This window comes from Sus scrofa, chromosome 6 (assembly GCF_054392235.1).
Source record: "Sus scrofa isolate SSC_HxYL_T2T_F1_AM1 chromosome 6, Sscrofa_HxYL_maternal_Yorkshire_Landrace_v2.0, whole genome shotgun sequence".
Classification (NCBI taxonomy): domain Eukaryota; kingdom Metazoa; phylum Chordata; class Mammalia; order Artiodactyla; family Suidae; genus Sus; species Sus scrofa.
Window position 1 is genome coordinate 162,856,167 of NC_139388.1, and position 19,514 is coordinate 162,875,680.

Here is a 19,514-nt window from a genome sequence, read left to right on the forward strand (position 1 = left end):
TTTCTCTGGCCTTAACACTTGGCACTTATGTAAAGGAAGTAACTTTTGCTTCCTGTGTCCTGATGGTGAAAGTTTAACAAAATGTCCATGAATTTTTTTGCATGATCTTCCAGTAAAAGAGGCTGTAAACAAATCAGTGTCTTTATTCACATAATGTGGGATGTGTTTTGGTCTGTGCATTTCAATCCTCTTGTCTTTAAGGCAGCTTATTACTGAGTTGTATGTTTTACTTTTTGGAAAATAAAATTCCATAACTGAATCATTTTGCTGTACCCTTGAAACTATCCCAACGTTGTAAATTAACTATACCTCAATTTTAAAAAAGAAAGAAAAGGAAATTCCCACTAAGCAAGTACTGATTGCATCTAAAATTCAATTTCCCTTGCTTACATGAATAGGGTGAGGGAGAGCAGAACTTCTTCTTTGAGACTCTAAAAGTTGATTCTTCATTTTCTTGTCTGAGTTTTCTGGTTTCCTTTTGCAGGCCCCTTTTGGATATGTGCCACACTGGTCTTTGCCATAGCAATTAGTGGGAATCTTTCCAACTTCTTAATCCATCTGGGAGAGAAAACGTACCATTATGTGCCTGAATTCCGAAAAGGTTGGTGAATAGCTTGACTCATTTGGCATGCTGTCAGCCGGGAGCTGTGAGCTCCCTCTGCTCCTGAGCTTTTGCTCCCCTGGCAGTAGGTCCCGCAGCCCCTGCTTTCTGCATTTAAGGGTTCAGACATGACTACTCTCTCAAAATTAACCATCCGTCTCTAAAAATCCACATAATGTTTTTATTTTTTATTGTGGTAAAATATATGTAAACTAAAATTTGTCGTTTTAATTTTTGTGTGTGTGTGTTGGGGGGGGGGTGTACAGTGGCTTGATGTGGGATCTCAGTTCCCAGACCTGGGATTGAACCTAGGCCGCAGAGGTGAAAGCAGAGTCCTAACCACTAGACCACCCGAGAACTCCCTATTTCAACCACTTTTAAGTGTACAATTCCGTGGCATGAAGCACATTCACAATATTGTGACTCCGCAAACTGTAAGGCAAGGCCCAAGAGCAATCAGAATTTATCCAAAGAAAAATGTACAAAAAAAGCAAAAAGCAGTGTGCATGAACGGCTCCATTGTAGCATTATTTGTATTATCCAAATGTTGGAAACAAAGGGGCCTTGTTAGTGAAGGCGCAGTGACTCAACTAGCTGGGTCTGGAGCCACTAATTATGAAGAGTTGGAGCAACGTGGAAAACTCATAATCCAAATGTATGCCAGTGCTTTTAACGGCCTTATTAAAGAGAAGTCTGCAGATGGTCAGAGCCTGGAAGAGAAGATGCAGAAATGATTGTGTCCTAGTGAGGGGCTCGTGGATGACATTCTTGTTTTTAAACTTCCTTTCTTGTGGCACCGTTGGATAGCTGCGGGGCTAGGGGAGAGAAACTAGCTTTTAGGGACTTGCAAATGACAGCCACCCGAAGATGAGGGTGTTTGGCTCTGTAGGAGCTTGACCCGTGCCTCTCTCTGTCCCTGCCTGCCTGCTCTCCTGTTTGGAGGCCGTATACAAATGTGTGGATTCGGGAATCTGGCCACCAGCTTCAGGCTTTAGCTCCATCCCTCATGAGCTGCCACCTTGTTGGGCAAGTTAGTTCATCTCTCTTGGCCTCAGATTCCTTATCAGTGAAATGGGAATAAGAATATGTATATTATAGGGCTACTTAAGAAGAAAGAGGGGGAGTTCCTGTCGTGGTGCAGTGGAAATGAATCTAGCTAGGAACCATGAGGTTGCAGATTCGATCCCTGGCCTCGCTCAGTGGGTTAAAGATCCGGCGTTGCCATGAGCTGTGGTGTAGGTCGCAGATGCAGCTCGGATCCCTCATGGCTGTGGCTGTGGCGTAGGCCAACGGCTACAGCTCCGATTGGACCCCTAGCCTGGGAACCTCCATGTGCCGCAGGTATGGTCCTAAAAAGGACGAAAAAAAAAAGAGAGGAAAAAAAGAGGGGATATATGTAAAGAGGTTAGAATAGTGCCTTGTACAAAAAGAGCTCAGTGGAATTATTGCTATGTACCTGTGTACACATATCTGTGTGTGTATAGAGATAAGCATTTACGTGCGTGTGTCTGTGTGTGTATCCATGTAGCCTCTGTGTGTGTGTGTGTGTGTGTGTGTTCATGTAGCATGCCTTCTTCTCCTCCCCTCTCTCCTCCATGCCCATTTTTCCCTTCTCTCCTCCAATATGGAGTCAGACCTGGATTCGGTCCCAACTCCGTTTGTCAAATGACCTTGGTTTAAGTTTAACTCAATAAATGTTATCCACAAGCTGTCAGTTCTGCCTTCAAGAAGCTCCGTGGTTAAGTAAGAAAGCCAGGGAAGTGGATATTGCTATAATAAATGGTACGTGTTAATTTCTATGTCCGAGGTGTGTAGAGGTGTGTTAGCAGAGGAGTGGATTACCCTGCCTGAGGGTATGGATGCTCAGGAGTAGGGTGGGGGTTGGTCTTTGTTCTTATCCTGTTCAGCTGGGCATCCTGGTATCAGGGAGTCATGGGGCGTATGTATCAGTAAGAGAGTCATTGATTCAGTCACTGAACCTTTTTTCATTTTCTGGAAAGCGTATAAGCCACACACTCTGCTTCCACCACCTTTTTTTTCCCCCCTGTCTTTTTGCCTTTTCTAGGGCCGCTCCCGTGGCATATGGAGGTTCCCAGGCTAGGGGTCGAATCAGAACTGTAGCCGCTGGCCTACGCCAGAGCCACAGCAATGAGGGATCTGAGCTGCATCTGCAACCTACACCACAGCTCAGGGCAATGCCAGATCCTTAACCCACTGAGCAAGGCCAGGGATCGAACCCACAACCTCATGGTTTCTAGTCGGATTCGTTAACCACTGTGCCACAATGGGAACTCCCCACCACCTTTTTTTTTTTCCCCACCACTTATTAATTATTTGACTTTAACCAAATTACTTAGCTCTCTGATCCTTGTTTCATCTCGAAAATGAAGAAGTAGATCATATCAAATCATGTATCTATCAGTTAAGACTATGAAAATCTCACTCTTGATTGGGCATTTATTATTTATCAATCGATATTCTAAATATGCGTTTTTACTCTTTTAATTATCCTAATAATTTTATAAGGTTGTATACTATCATTATTCCCATTTTATAGATGAGGTAACTGGGGACAGAGGGGTTAAGTAACTCACCAACCAGGTTTGCTCAGGTGAAATGGCAGAACTAGGAGTTGAAGCCACGGAATCTGCATATAGAGTCTGTAGCCTTGACTGTTATGCAGTGTGACCTCACGGTATCGTCTGACACCCAGTGGATGGTTGTGGTCATAGTACCAGTCCCCTGCGCCCCTGGCATTTGCAGGTTTCTGGGCCAGAGATCAAGCCTGTGCCACAGCAGCAACCCAAGCCACTGCAGTGACAATGCCAGATACTTAACCCACGGCACCGCAAGGGAACTCCCTTTGCTTAAGTTATTTCTAAGAAAAAGGCAGCATGTCAGCAAAATTACATTTGGCTGAAGGATGGCATTCCCAATGTGAAAAAACTGCTCTGGGAGCTAAAAATGTTTTGGACAATCACATATCCTACCTAAGAGTCAGCCTGGAGTTGTGAAGTGTACCTTTGTTCTTGCCAGGAGCCTGCTGGATTGCTCTTGATTTTCGTCTAGGAAGGGCTGGTGCCACGGGCTCAGCCGCACCATCTGCCCCTCCCCTCCAGGCGAGGGAAGCGGAATCCTCCGGGGCGGCTGCTCCTGGAGGAGGAGGCAGGGACAGCAATACCCTGAACATTGCTGTTCTGAGGCCCGCTAAGAAGCAGTTCCACCGCAGAGGCAGAATTATTTAAAGAAAGTGGAACTGGAGAATATTCCAAGCAATTCATCAGTGAGCTGCAGCTCTCTATTTCAGAGATGCAAGAACCTGTAAATAGCACGCAGAGCAAGTTAATTGGTACCCAGGGCATTTTAATAAATTTGCTAAAGAAATCAGTGTCAGTTCTTGTTATATTAGGAGAGAGGACATGTTCTTCCAAGGGGATAGTTGACTCTTATTCGACTGAAATGCTCAGTGTATTTAAACACGTGTACGTGTGGCCTTCGGAAGTATTTCTGTTGCATAATTCAGTTGTTTAATACTGTTAGCTGTTCGTTATTAAGTGAATTGTAAAAACCCTGGGAGAGACTTCTGGTCATCACCACCAGGGCACATGCTAAAGGGGCATCGATTCAGCACATGCACAGAGCTGCTACTGCGTGTTGGGTACGGTGCCAGGCTCGGGCCGTGAAGACCCGTAGGACCCTCCAGAGAGGCAGATGGACGTGTCGGGAAGTCAGTCCGCCAGGTACCGACGTGCAGTGACACGGGGGGTCTCAAAACGTGTGTCCTCTTGCCCCCAGTGTCCATTGCGGCCACAATCATCTACGCCTACGCCTGGCTGGTCCCCCTCGCTCTCTGGGGTTTCCTCGTGTGGAGAAACAGCAAAGTGATGAACATCGTTTCCTACTCGTTTTTGGAGATCGTGTGCGTCTACGGGTACTCGCTCTTCATTTACATTCCCACGGCGGTAAGTACCGCACTTATTCCGGGTGAGACCCTGCTCTTGGTGGAAAATTCAGTCGCACTCACTCTTTCTCGCCTAACACCCACATGTGCCCGAAAAATACCCCCTTGAATTTAGAAGTTGAGCAGGAATGGGGCCGAGGGAGCCAGGTGCCTTCCTTGGACCTGGAGCCCTTTGTCAGGACAACGTCCCCCTCCGTCTGCATGCTGGTGGCGTTTTTCCAGGCTCTCCTGGGAAAGCCGAGAGGCAGCGGGGGCCCCGCCGCTGCCCGGTTCCCAGGCTTTTAGGAGCACATGTGCTTGGCATGGACAGATGCCTCTGAATGCCTCCCCCAAACCCTCCCCGCTCTCCGTTTCTTTCAGATACTGTGGATCATCCCCCAGAAAGCTGTCCGCTGGATTCTCGTCACGATTGCCCTGGGCATCTCGGGCTCTGTCTTGGCAATGACATTTTGGCCAGCTGTTCGTGAGGACAACCGACGCATCGCGTTGGCCACTATTGTGACAATTGTGCTGCTTCACATGCTACTCTCTGTGGGCTGCTTGGTATGGGCTCATTCCCGTGTTCTTCCCATGCGCTTTCGATGCAGATGCTGAGACCTCAAACTGTTAGACGCCATGGTTCTTTCTTTTCTTTTTTTAATTTTATGGCTGCCACCCATGTCATACGGAAGTTCCCAGGTCAGGGATCGAATCAGAGCCACCACTGCAGCAATGCTGGATCCTTTAACCCACTGTGCTGGGGTAGGGATTGAACCCACACCTCCGTGGTGACCTAAGCCACTGTAGTCGCATTCTTAACTCACTGCCCCACTGTGCCACAGTGGGAACTCCCGACACCATGGTTCTTTAAAAACTGGCTCCATGAAATAAATATCATTTTAAATAAATTCTCCTAGATGAGAAGTAATAAAGCCATGAGAATTGGATGGTAATCTCTGACGTTACCTAAATTCTGAAGTCTGGTTGAGATTTGGTGTCTGGGCCAGAGGAAGCAGGGTTGGATAAGTAGCCACATGTAGGGCTGGGGAGTGAGGGGAGGGGGCAGTTCCACGCCTTTGCTGATTTTCTGCACATACTTAAAAGTTTTGAAATGCAGCATCTCACAGGTGAAAAGCTTCAGAATGAAATATAGAATAGAAAAGAGAAGTTTTTTTTGTTAATTGCTTTTTTTTTTTCTCTTTTTGGCCTCCCCGAGGCATATGGAGTTCCGAGGCCACGGATCAGATCTGAGCCGCAGCTGCCACGTAGGCCACAGCTACAGCAGTGCCAGATCCTTAACCTGCTTTGCTGGGCCGGGGATCGAACCTGCGTCCCAGTGCTCCCAAGATGCCCCTGATCCCATTGCACCACAGCAGGAACTTCAAGAGAAGTTACTTTTTAAGGTGAACAAAGCTTCAAGCAATTTTTGAGTTAATGTCTTGAGGTATCTTTTTAAGGAGGGCATGTGCTTTTGGATTAGATAGGCCCAGACTGAAGAGCAGCTCTGTCACTGTCTGGCTTTGAGCGTGGGCATGGTACCTAACTTCTCTGAATTTGAATTTCTTTTCTTTTCATACACATACATTGTACATGTGTCTAAGCTGTGACCCCTCCAGACAGAAGACTCAGAGCAGAGGGATGCTGTTAATATCTGGCCCTTGGTATCTCGGGGCTGATCCCTAGAAATGCCGCTGTGACCCTTCTGTCTGCGGTGGATGAATGTACCTTTCTTCATAACTAACTCTCTCCATGGAAGCTGTTCGCTGGTGTCTTTCCCCTCTCTTTTGAACTATTTTCCTGTTACCCATCTGGTTGAGAAGTTGGCGAAGAGAAGGAGGCAGGAGACAAGGCATTGCCTTGTTCAGTTTTGTAAAGAGTAGAGCAGAGCAAGGGGCTGTGGAGCGGGCGGGTGTTGCTGCTGCTGTTGTTAACACGTCTCATTTGGTACCTGCGGCCAGGATCGTTTACCTCCTGTGCCTACTCTTCCCTTTTGAGGTAAGTTACCCTGAATTTAGGGTTCCCTTGCCCATCTTGCTATTCAGGAACTTCCCAAGAGAGAGGATTATAATGACGTAGAAAGTGCCTGGGCTGGGAGCAGCTTAGCATTGAGAGCCTAGGCTAGGGACTTAGTTCTCAGAACTGGGCTTCCTTGGAGTTCCCCGGTGGTTCAGCAGGTTGAGGGTCCAGCATCATCACTGCTGTGGCTCGGGTTGCTGCTGTGGTGCAGGTTTGATCGCTGGCCTGGCAAGTTCCACATGCTGGATGGAGGTGCAGCAAAAAAAAAAAAAAAAAAAAGAACCTGGGCCTTCTCCTCTCTCAGGGAGATTGATATTTACAAGGTTTTGTGAGGCTCAGTGAAATGGCTGTGAAAACCCTTCACATACTGTGACAGTTTTCTCAGATATAAAAAGACTTACAAGAGTCCCGGGAGTTCCCGTCATGGCTCAGCAGAAACAAATCCGACTAGTATCCATGAGGATGCGGGCTCCATCGCTGGCCTCGCTCTGTGGATTAAGGATCCCGGCGTTGCCGTGAGCTGTGGTGTAGGTGGCAGATGCAGCTCGGATCTGGCGTTGCTGTGGCTGTGGCGTAAGCCGGTGGCTACAGCTCTGATTAGACCCCTAGCTTGGGAACCTCCATGTGCCGTGGGTATGGCCCTCAAAGGTAAAAAAAAAAAAAAAAAAGGGTCCTGCCTCACCAGAAGCTGCCAGGGCCACTCTGCTGCCTGTTTTTCCTAGTGCCCAGTTAAGAGCGGTCCCAGCTCACAACTCTAGAGCAGTAGTGCCCTTTCATTAGTGCCTCTCCTTGGCATCTTCCCATCTCTCTCCTGAACTTCTTACCCATCACACGCACACATACACATTTGCTTGAGAAGTTGGAGGGAAAAAGTGGAGCAGAGAGGTACCTGCAGGTGTAGGACCTTTTTTTGGGGTGGAGGCACAGTTTCTCTCCGCAAGGAAGGGTAACATTCCTTCCAGGGGCCCACAGCCTGGGGCTTCATGCCCACACTGGAGATGGCCTCCTTTCTCTCCCAGAGGAGAGGCGCGTGCAGGAGGGCAGGAGCAGTCGCTAGGAGACGGGTTCTAGTCTCAGCTCCATCACTCTCTGCTTCGGTTAGTTCCCCTCTCTGACCCCCACCTCCTCACCCTGAAAAAGAGGTGAAGGTGTGTTGTAAGGGTGAGTGATCAGGACAGTTATCATCGGAAAGGCAGGGAGAGGAAGTGGCAGAGGAGTTACTTGAGCTGAGGGGCACCAGCCGAACCAGGCAGCTTGGTCTTCTCGCTTGCCCCTGGGGAACACGGATTGTTGCTTTTGCCTCAGTGTAGTGAAGCACATGACAGCCCTGCACCTGCTGAGGGCCCCTGGGCACTGGTGCCTGTGCACTTTCTCTACGTTGGGCCTGGGACGCACCTGCAGGGGTGACTGACGAGGCGCTAGAGGGTGCATCTTTGGTTGGTGTGTTTGGAGATGTACAAGCCTGTGTTCCTGCTGCGAGTTGAGGGTCTGTGCCCTCGTGTTTGTGGAATTAATGATTCATAGAAATATAACTTAGAGATTTTTTTTTTAGTCCTTTCATTTTATAAATAAGACTTGTCCAAAGTCATAGTGCAAGTTACTAGCAGAGCCAGATTTATCTTTTTTTTTTTTTTTTTTTCAACTGCACCCGTGGCACATGGAAGTTACTGAGCTAGGGATTGAACCTGAGCCCCAGGAGTGACAGTGCCAGCTCCTTAACCTGCTGAGCCACCAGGGAACTCCAGAGCCAGGTTTAGAAGCTAGGCCTCTTGGCTCATTCTGGTGAAGATTTCCTCTAGGATCCTGGAAGAGGGTCATTGTTCCTGCATCCTGGGGGCTTCTTGGCTCTGTGGTCCTGCAGGATAACTGGAGGGGCCCGGGACTAGCCGCATGGCCCCTGCTCCCGCTTAATGAGGGACTGTTTTCTTCCTTCTTAGAAAACAGCTGCTGGGAGAGACCTTGGGGAGGAAGACTTTTAAAACTGAAAGAATTGGGAGTTCCTGTCGTGGCGCAGTGGTTAACGAATCCGACTAGGAACCATGAGGTTGTGGGTTTGGTCCCTGTCCTTGCTCAGTGGGTTAACGATCCAGCGTTGCCGTGAGCTGTGGTGTAGGTTGCAGACGCGGCTCGGATCCCTTGTTGCTGTGGCTCTGGCGTAGGCCGGTGGCTACGTCTCCGATTGGACCCCTAGCCTGGGAACCTCCATATGCTGCGGGAGTGGCCCAAGAAATAGCAAAAAAAAGACCAAAAAAAAAAAAAAAAAACTGAAAGAATTGCTCTGGGCTGTTATTAGAGGGACTCTGCAGCTAGAAACTTTGAAATGGACTGAAGAGTTAACTGGAAATAGAAATTTTGTGGGGGGTGGCGAAACTCCAGTGTGTGGTGTTGGTGCCCCCTTCTGGCTGAAAGAGAGCAGAGCTGGTGAAGTGGTTATTGCCTTACTGGCTTATCTTTCTTACCTTCCTGAGGCCTCAGCTCCGAGGCAGGGAGTCCTGCACAGGCAGGGGTCCCTGATTTATTAACAGGGTCATCTGTCCTTTCAACAGCCTCTGTTCATGGCTAGTGAGATTGGTATTTTCCTGGGCTCAAGTGAAGCGGCTCAGACCCCAAAGCAGGTGGAAAGATCCTCCCTGATGTTTTCCGTCTTCCACCTCCTTCTGATTTTTGACAGTTAAATTGTAGATGGTGAGTGGAAGCACTTACCAAACCTTTCATTTCCAAGCGGAAGAATCAGGCCGTAAGGGCTGCCTGGCCCTTTCTTTGAAAGGTCTTTACGGGGAGCCGGCTGGTTGAGCAGCAGTCTCTCCGGGTTCAGTTCATTAAGTATTGATTGTTTACACGGTGTGCCAGGCTCTGTTCGAGGGGCTGGGGACACAGGGACAAGAAGGACACAGAGACTGTTCGAAGTGGTGATTAACAGCTTGCGTCAGGAAGACCCAGCGTTGAGCCCAGGGGCACCCCTCGCCAGCCACATGCACCCGATCGAATAGTGGCTTCTGAGTCTCCGTTTCTTCACCTGTCAGATGAGGGTCGTGAAAACGCTTCTCCAGGTAGTTATGCGGATTAGGTCCTATGTGGCAAGCATTCCGTCAGTGGCAGCGAAATTGAAAAAGCCACACACAGTTGAGTGAGAGACCAGACAGTTCGGCGTGCTGGCTAGTGTGCTGGGGGAAATGTAGGGGCCACGAGAGCCCAGAGGCGCTGTTAGCCTGGAGTCTCGGACGCTTGCCTGGGCCATTGTTTTCTTTTCTTTTTTTTTTTTTATTTTATTTTCCCACTGTACAGCAAGGGGGTCAGGTTATCCTTACATGTATACATTACAATTACAGTTTTTCCCCCACTATTTCTTCTGTTGCAACATGAGTATCTAGACATAGTTCTCAATGCTATTCAGCAGGATCTCCTTGTAAATCTATTCTAGGTTGTGTCTGATAAGCCCAAGCTCCCGATCCCTCCCACTCCTTCCCCCTCCCATCAGGCAGCCACAAGTCTCTTCTCCAAGTCCATGAGTTTCTTTTCTGAGGAGATGTTCATTTGTGCTGGATATTAGATTCCAGTTATAAGTGATAACATATGGTATTTGCCTTTGTCTTTCTGGCTCATTTCACTCAGGATGAGATTCTCTAGTTCCATCCATGTTGCTGCAAATGGCATTATGTCATCCTTTTTTATGGCTGAGTAGTATTCCATTGTGTATATATACCACATCTTCCGAATCCAATCATCTGTCGATGGACATTTGGATTGTTTCCATGTCCTGGCTATTGTGAATAGTGCTGCAATGAACATGCGGGTGCATGTGTCTCTTTTAAGTAGAGCTTTGTCCGGATAGATGCCCAAGAGTGGGATTGCGGGGTCATAGGGAAGTTCTATGTATAGATTTCTAAGGTATCTCCAAACTGTTCTCCATAGTGGCTGTACCAGTTTACATTCCCACCAGCAGTGCAGGAGGGTTCCCTTTTCTCCACAGCCCCTCCAGCACTTGTTATTTGTGGATTTATTAATGATGGCCATTCTATTTTCTAACGCCCCTCGTGGGTCTCCTTTCCCTGCAGGCCTACTTTTTTGATGCACCAGAGATGGACCATCTCCCACCAGCCACCGCAGCTCCAAACCAAACAGTTGCAGCAGTCAAGTCCAGCTAAAGAGGAAAGGGAGCGATTGTATTTGCATCTCCTCGCGGTGAGGTACAGTCAAAACGGGCAGGTGTCGCAGGTGTCTGGCTGTGAGCATCCCAAACTGGGAGGGCCAGGCCCTTTGAGCATCCTCACAACGCCGTGTGGGGTGTGCCCCTCTTGCCGAGGGTTCGGTTGGGAAATCTGCCTCCTCTGGCTTTGTACGTTTGGGAAGCAGGCGCCTTGGAGTCTCCTGTAAGGAGGGTTCCTGCCTTTCGGCCCCAGCTTCCCCTCTCCTCTCCTCCCCGTTCCCTTCCCAGCAGCACAGTTGGGTTTGTTCCATTGGCTTATAGTCCTATGATTGTTTTTTCCTCCAGTTTCTCTGTGACTTCTCAGGCTGGCCTCAGACCCTGAGTGTGACTGTTCTTGAATTACTCATGCAGTTCTCCCAAGCTTACCAGTTCTCATGCTCAGTTTGCTCTCGGGCCCCTTTGATGAGTCCACTGTGGGCAGCTAGCTCGGGGCCGGACTGCAGGAACGGGACCCCGTGCCTCCCTGGCTGGTCTCTCGCCCCCTGTTCCACCTCCTCAGTGTACCGAGCCTTCGCACGTGCTCATCAGTTGTCTGAAACGCTCCTTCCCTTCCAGTCGTCATCACTTACTTTGTGATCCCGTTACACCTTGTACCTGTTCACTGTCAGTGTGTCCATCTGCCTGTCCATTTGTTCACTCTTTTATTTATCCATTTGTTCTCCTTGTACTAGAATGTCCCCCCAGTTAGACTCAGCCTCGTAAGAGCAAGAACAAAGAGGGCATGTTTTTTGTATCTTCATTGCTCACCACATGACCTGGTATACAGTAGGTACTCAGTAAACGTTTATGGCATGAATGAAGCCGCACTCTGCACGTGAGCTCCCTAAAGAACCTTTATCCTATTTTGTAATCATGTGCTGATCTTTCTGCCCAAACTGCTGTCTCCCAGAGCAACAGGGTGTGGTCCAAAGACCAGGGCCTTTAGAGTCAAATAGAATTAAAATTAAATCCTTGCCTTGCCATGTACTGTCAGTGTGCCTGAGACAAAGAGCTTATTCTCTCTGTGCCTCAGCTAACTTCACTATGAAATAAGGGTGATACGTCTATAGGCATACCTTGGAGTTATTGTCGGTTTGATTCTAGACCACTGGAGAAATGCAAGTATTGCAATAAAGCAAGTCACACGAGTCTTTTGGTTTCCCAGTTCATATAAGAATTATATTCATAGGAGTTCCCATCATGGCTCATTGGTTAGTGAACCCGATTAGCATCCATGAGGACCTGGGTTCGATCCCTGGCCTCAGTCAGTGGGTTAAGGATCTGTCGTAGCCATGAGCTGTGGTGTAGGTTGCAGACTCTGCTTGGATCCAGCATTGCTGTGGCTGTGGTGTAGGCTGGCAGCTGCAGCTCTGATTCAACCCCTAGCCTGGGAACTTCCATACGCTGTGGGTACAGCCCTAAAAAGACAGGCACACAGAAAAATCTGTATTGCTCAAAAATGCTGACCATCATTTGAACCTCCAGTGAATTGTAGTAGTAATACAAAAGACACTGATCAGGAGCTCCTGTCGTGGCTCAGCAGTTAATGAGTCCAACTAGTATCCATGAGGACGCAAGTTCGATCCCTGGCCTGGCTCAGTGGGTTAATGATCTGGCGTTGCCAGGAGCTGTGGTGTAGGTCTCAGACATAGCTCAGATCCCACGTTGCTGTCTGGCAGCTATAGCTCTGTTCGACCCCTAGCCTGGGAACCTTCATATGCCACGGGTGCGGCCCTAAAAAGACAAAAGACCAAAAAAAAAAGATCACTGATCAGAGATCCCCATAACAAATATAGCAATAATGAAAAAGTTTGAAATATTGTAAGAATTACCAAAATGTGACACAGAGATAAATGCCCTTAGGAAAATGGTACTGGTAGACTTGCTCAATGCAAGGTTGCCACAGACTTTCAATGTATAAAAAACAACAGCATCTGCAAAGCATAATAAAGTGAAGTTCCGTTAATCGAGGTGTGCATTTATATTTTAAGACTGTAGTGAAGATTAGAGATCATGTTTATAAAAGCTCCCGGCACACAGCTATTATGGGCAGTAATAGACTCAAGCTGCTCCCTCTCTGAGAATAGGTCACTAATTTGTGTTGGAATTTGATGGTTCATACTGGCTTTATGGTGACTTTTCATTTCCTTTTTGTAAAACACATGGAGATTTCCCCTCTCAATTAAGAAATTTAGGGTGCCAGCCCTACGAGGTGACAAGTTGTGATTACTCAAACAAAGGTCCTGCCAGTGGCCTTGTTGCTAAGACAGTCCTGGCCAATGGCATGACTAGGGGACCACGGAAACATCAGAGCCCGCCTTCCCCCCTTCCTCTCCTCACTTGGTACCGTGATGATAGAATAAAAGGAGATCTGAGCCCATGGAGATGCAATGTGCTTCCCTCCTCTTTTGATAGTGAGGTAGCTGAGGCCAAGGGAGGACAGTGCCCGGTCCATGGCCACCCCAGGTTTGGAGGCAGGCAGACTAACGTGTATCATATCCTGTTTCAGAAAGCACTGTCCAGGTCACTCTCACTGGCCGCTCTTACCAGCCATGTTGTCCCCACTCTCTCGATGGGGAAGCTGGGCTTAGTCAGTCTGAGGTCACTAAGATCACCTCCCTCTTAGAGGCAGAGCTGGGACTTAAACTCAGGTCTTGAGGAACCAATTCCTGAGGTTTTTCCACTTTCCCACTTTTTAGGCTGGTGTTCTTTTTACATGAAAACTTGCAGGCTCCCCTGCTGGCTCCTGGCCTTTTTCTGAGGGGTGGAGAGTAGAAGCTCTCTTTTGCTGGTCTAGAGATGCTTTAGTTCAGAGGTTGTCATACTTCTTTGATTGTACAACCTGTCAGGTAAGAACTTGAGGCCTAGGAGTTCGTCGTGACTCAGTGGTAACAAACCTGACTAGGATCCACGAGGATGCGGCTTTGATCCCTCGCCTCGTTCTGTGGGTTAAGGCTCTGGCGTCGGTGAGATCTGAGCTGTGGTGTAGGTTGCAGACGGGTTTGGATCCCTCATTGCTGTGGCCGTGGCACAGGCCCGCAGCTGCAGCTCTGATTCGACCCCTAGCCTGGGAACTTCCGTGTGCTGCAAATGTGGCCCTAAAAAGCAAAAAACAAAAGAATTTGAGGACTGTATTATCTATTGCTGCCTAACAATATTGCCACAAACTTAGCAGCTCAAACAACGCACATTCTTCCTCATCTCTCTGTTTCTGTGAGTCAGGAATCTGGGCAAAGCTTCACTTAGTTCCCTCCTTCAAGGTCTCCTCACACAGCTGCACCCACAGAGTTGCCTGGGTCCTGGTCTCATCTGAAGGCTGGGCTGGGGAAGAACCGTCCACACTCACATGGTTGTTGGCAAGATTCGGTTCCTTGCGGCCTGTTGGACCGACAGCCTCCTTGCTGATGGTCAGCTGGAGGCTGCCCTCCGCTCCTTGCCACATAGTCCCCTCCAGGTGATGCTTTACAAAGCCATGAATGGAGTGATCCGCAGAGGGTCTGTTAGGGAGGTGGAAGTTACCGTCTGAGTAATATAATCGTAGAAATGACATCCATCACCTCTGCCATGTTCTTTTTGTTGTTGTCGTCGTTTTTTGTCTTTTTGTCTTTTTAGGGCCACACCTGCAGCTTATGGAGGTTCCCAGGCTAGGGGTCTCATCGGAGCCATAGCAACAGCCATAGCAATAGCAACAGCAATGCCAGATCCAAGCTGCATCTGCTACCTACACCACAGCTTATGGCAACGCTGGATCCTTAACCCACTGAATGAGGCCAGGGATTGAACCCACGTCCTCATGGATGCTAATCAGGTTTGTTAACCGATGAGCCACAACGGGAACTCCTGCCATATTCTTTTGATTAGAAGCAAGTCACAAGTCTTGCCCACGGTGGGGGGCAGGGAACACACCAGGGCGTGAAATACTCGGAGGCAAGGATCTTTGGAGGCCATTTAAATTTTTAAATTTTTCATTTCCGGAGTTCCCCTCATGGCTCAGCAGTTAACTAACCCGACTAGCATTCATGAGGTTGTGAGTTTGATCCTTGGCCTCCCTCAGTGGGTTAAGGATCGGGCATTGCCATGAGCTGTGGTGTAGATTGCAGACGTGGCTTGGATCCTGCCATTGCTGTGGCTGTGGCATAGGCCGACGGCTGCAGCTACCATTTGACCCCTTGCCTGGGAACCTCCATATGCTGCAGGTGCAGCCCTAAAAAAGAAAAAAAAAAAGAAAGAAAACTTCATTTTACTTTGTTTTATTTTTCACAATAGAATTGTGAGCTCTTTATACATCATGATAGTTTGCTATACACACGCATTGTATGGAGGCTGTTTAAAGTCTGTCTCCCACAAGCACACACCTGTAGGGATAGGCATATATTCGAAGTTATTTACATAGACTGTTGTCAATCCATATAGTCACTATTCAAGCTTAATTCCTTGTTTTTTGATGAAAAATAAATATTAATAGACGTTGTGATATTTTCCTTCCACCGCGTCAGTGGGTTGTTTTTGGAGCCCACTGCCTTGGGAGCATGTGGTAGCTGGCTGGTGTCACCGCTTAATTGTCTGCACACATGTCCAGCTCATCCTGCAAATGGACTCCACTAACAGTTAGAGGCGGCCCCAGGGCAGGAAAGGTCTCAGACTGAAATCCACGGCGAAGGGACTCTTCTTTCACTTGGACTCGCCGGTCTTGGCCTGATGCCCGCCTAGCACAGACAGGTCGAGCGCTTCGTTGATGCTGCATGGGTGGAGGTGACTCTGGAGAGTCAGGCAAGCGTCTGGATGTGGGCTGTTACCAGAGGGGCTTGGATCACTGAGTCCTAAATCATCATTTATTCCTTCACTCAGACCCCGGGGACCTAGAAAATTGGATCCAGTTTGCCTGGAGGCGCCTTCGTCCCTGGGTAAAACAGCTCATCAGAAGAGACCAGTCTGTGGGCCAGGCTATGTGAGAAGTGCCCAGGCCAAGTTGTGAGTTGATGGGCTCTGTGGGAGCACAGAAACACAGAAACACTGACTCACTCGGCCCGGGGAAGGCTTCTCAGAGGGGGCCTGGCTTGAGCCGAGTCCTGAAGTTTGCGCAGGACAGTCCAGTTGCCCGTTTGTCTCAAGAGCAGTCAGTTTGCTGTGGCTTTTGGGAAGGTGAAGAGGTAGGCTGTTGATGGGGACACAGGGACGTGCTGTGGGTTCACGTCACCTGAAACAAGGACATCTGAGCTCAGCTGCAGAGGGACAGAGGTGGAGGACACAATGGCCTTTGTTGCCTGGCTCTCTGCCTTGCCTCAGAATACCTGACATCACCCTGGAGAGGGGCTCGCCCAGCCTGCTCCTGGGCTGAAGCTTCGGTTCCTTCCATACATTTTGATTGTGAAGGCTCTAGACCAAGTGTCCCAGGCGCTCTAAACCCGCAGAGAGTCAGAAGCCGGCATCTGGGAAGCACCTGGTCCCCAGGGCCCTTGCAGGCCTCCCATCCTGATTTACACAGATTTGGTACCTCTGGGCTTTGCGCAGATTCTATAAACTTGGGTGTCAGGGTCTCCATTTGGGTGTCAAGTCTCTGAATGAGATAGTGATGAACAGTTTCTTTGGAGCATCCCGGGCAGAAGCATCAATCGCTTTGCCAATGAGAGGCGCTGTCCAGAGCCCCGAGCACTGCAGATTTATGGGCTGGCCGTGCCTCCCACTGTAATCTGTGGACTCCCAGCTTTCACTGAAAAAGAATAGCTTCTAATCTTGCAGATAACCGTCCTCATGTAAATCTGCACATTGGCAGCTTAGCCTGGAAAGGACGGCTGGGAAAGCATTAACCCTCCTCTCCCTGGAACCTCAGGATCATAGGGAAGTCGCCAATTACTTGTAATGAGGGAAGCTACCCCACGTAAGTCAGCACGCTGTGATGAACATCTGGCTTGCTTCTTTGCTTCCTTCCCTTGTTCTTTCATTCCTGTTTTTTGGGGGGAGCAGGGATGATTTTTAGGGCCGCACCTGCAGCATATGGAAGTTCTCAGACTAGGAGTCTAATTGGAGCTGTAGCTGCCAGCCTACACCCCAGCCATAGCAACATCAGATCCGATCCGCAGCTGTGACCCCATCATAGCTCCCAGCAATGCCAGGTCTTTAACCCACTGAGCAAGGCCAGGGATCAAACTCACATCCTCATGGATACTAGTTGGGTTTGTAACTGCCGAGCCACAAGCGGAACGCCCCCCACCTTTTCTTTTTTTTTTTTATTAACTTATCTTCTGAGGGCCAGTGCTGATTCTGAGCCAAGACCCTGGTGAGCTGGGGGGGGGGGGTCTTACTTTGGCTTGAGGGATGGAATATCTGAAGGACCTCATCCCGACGGGGGCTGCCTCCCAGCCGTGACAAGTGGCTCTGTCCAGGCGAGAGTAGGCAGCAGGTAATTACACTGCAGTGTGAGAAGGGCTTTAATAAGAGATGAGCACAGGGCTTCAGGAGACTCCTTTGTAATTAAAACCCTCCTGATTTGATACACAGGGTTTGTGTGCAATTATCCTTTCACTCTCTCATGTCAAAAGTTCATTTTGTAAGCCAAAGCTGTAAATGTGTTTACAAGGCTTCGTCAATTCTTTTATTATGAAATCAGCTTTAACTCAATGTTATAATCCCCTTTACCACAGGGTGCAAACCACATGATTTCGCACCATAACTAACACTCTCTTCTCCAGTCTCTTGTTCCTTTCCACACCATGTCTGAAATGTCTCTACCCAGAGAATCCATTGTCCGTTCCTGGAATATTGCTTTTTTTTTTTTTGGGCCAAATTTGCAGCATGAGAAAGTTCCCAGGCCGGTGATTGAACCCACACCACACCCCAGCCCTGACGATGCTGGCTTCTTAACCTGCCGAGCGACCAGAGAACTTGGGCAACTTCTTACTCAATTTTTTTCTTTGTTCCCTTTCTTTTAGGAATATTGGGGAACGTGGCCTGGCAAGTGGATCAGTACAATAACTTTTTTATTCTTTTTTTTTTTTTTGTCTTTTTGCCTTTTCGAGGGCCACTTCCTGCGGCATATGGAGGTTCCCAGGCTAGGGGTCGAATCAGAGCTGTAGCTGCTGGCCTACGCCACAGCCACAGCAACACCGGATCTTTAACCCACTGAGAGAGGCCAGGGATTGAACCTGTGTCCTCATGGATACTAGTTGGGTTTGTTAACCAATGAGCCACAACGGGAACTCCTGATCTATGTTTTAAATGCCTTTTAAATCACAGAGTCCTATTTTACCTGTCTCTTTCTCTTTCCCTTTGTCATTAATTTGTTGAAAAATCACTTATCCTATAGTTTTTCACTGTCTGGATTTTTCTAATTGTTTCTCCATGGTAGCTTTTTTTTTTTTTTTGCTCCTTTTAGGGTCACACCCATGACACATGGAAGTTCCGAGGCTAGGGGTTGCATTGGAGGGCAGCTGCCGGCCTACACCACAGCTGCAGCAATGCCAGATCTGAGCCGCATCTGCAGCCCATGGTGCAGCTTGCAGCAATGCTAGATCCTTCACCCACTGAGCAAGGCCAGGGATCAAACCTGTATCCTCATGGATACTAGTCAGGTTCGTAACTCACTGAGCCACAACGGAACTCCTCCATGGTATCTCTTAACATATAGCACTGTCCTCTGTTTTCTGTGAATTGGTGGTTGTTTCTAATGGTTTGATCAAATTCAGGTTTGATTTTGTTGTTTTTTAAGACTACTTGATATGTGTGTAAAATTCTCCCATCCATAGACTCATAATGTCTAATTATCTCTCTGTCTTTTTTTTTTTTTTTTTTTTTTTTTGTCTTTTTGCCATTTTTTGGGCCGCTCCCGCGGCATATGGAGTTTCCCAGGCTAGGGGTCTAATCGGAGCTGTAGCTGCCAGCCTACACCAGAGACACAGCAACGCAGGATCCGAGCTGCATCTGCAACCTACACCACAGCTCACGGCAACGCCGGATCGTTAACCCACTGAGCAAGGGCAGGGACCGAACCCACAACCTCATGGTTCCTAGTCGGATTCGTTAACCACTGCGCCACGACGGGAACTCCCTCTCTGTCTTTTTAATGTTAGTAGCCACTAATAAGCCTGGACCCATTAATTCATTAGGGTTTAAAATGGTGATACTTCAGTTCTATCTTTCCTTCCTTATTTCTTTTTTTTTTTTTTGGCTGCATCTGTGGCATGTGAAAATTCCTGGGCCGGGGATCAGACCCATGCCACAGCAGTGACCCAAATCATCGCATTGCCAGATCCTTAACCCACTGCACCACAAGGGAACTCCATTCCTTCTCTATTTATTAGCTAGAATACTTCTTTAATAAAAATTTCCCTGCAGTTCCCCTTGTTGCTCAGTGGTAACAGACCTGACTAGTATCCATGAGGATGCAGGTTCAATCTCTGGCCTCGCTCAGTGGGTTTAGGATTTGGTGTTGTCGTGAGCTGTGGTGTAGGTCAGATGCAGCTCAGATCCTGCGTTGCTGTGTCTGTGGCGTAGGCCGGCAGTTACAGCTCCAGTTGGGCCCCTGGCCTGGGAATTTTCATATGCCATGGGTGCAACCCTTTAAAATAAAACAACTTCCCTTCATCTGTTTGGGTGTCCACTGGTATGCTTTATGTAAGAAGAGCAAGTTAAATGATTTTTTTCTCTACATTTACCTGCTTTCAAAATAGTAATTGGCTCACCAGCACTCTGCAGCAATGACCACTTAGTTTCAGTCCATTGCAAATATGCTTCCTGATGATCAAATTGTCCTATATTTGGAAGGTCCCTTCGTG

General features: G+C 48.3%; 1 protein-coding gene across 3 annotated transcripts in view; it reads left to right on the forward strand.

Annotated features, from left to right (window-relative positions):
• The window catches only part of YIPF1 (Yip1 domain family member 1), a 54,648-nt gene that overhangs the window by 18,084 nt on the left and 17,050 nt on the right, over positions 1-19,514 (forward strand). For 2 of the 3 annotated variants that reach the window (XM_005665413.4, XM_003356459.5), the window contains 4 exons: positions 485-601; positions 4,397-4,563; positions 4,923-5,105; positions 10,613-10,744. In XM_005665413.4, coding sequence (XP_005665470.2) covers positions 485-601; positions 4,397-4,563; positions 4,923-5,105; positions 10,613-10,702 — 557 coding nt within the window. In that variant the 3' untranslated portion in view covers positions 10,703-10,744. The remainder of the gene's footprint in view (positions 1-484; positions 602-4,396; positions 4,564-4,922; positions 5,106-10,612; positions 10,745-19,514) is intronic. The other variant, XR_014808235.1, reaches the window with a different exon arrangement.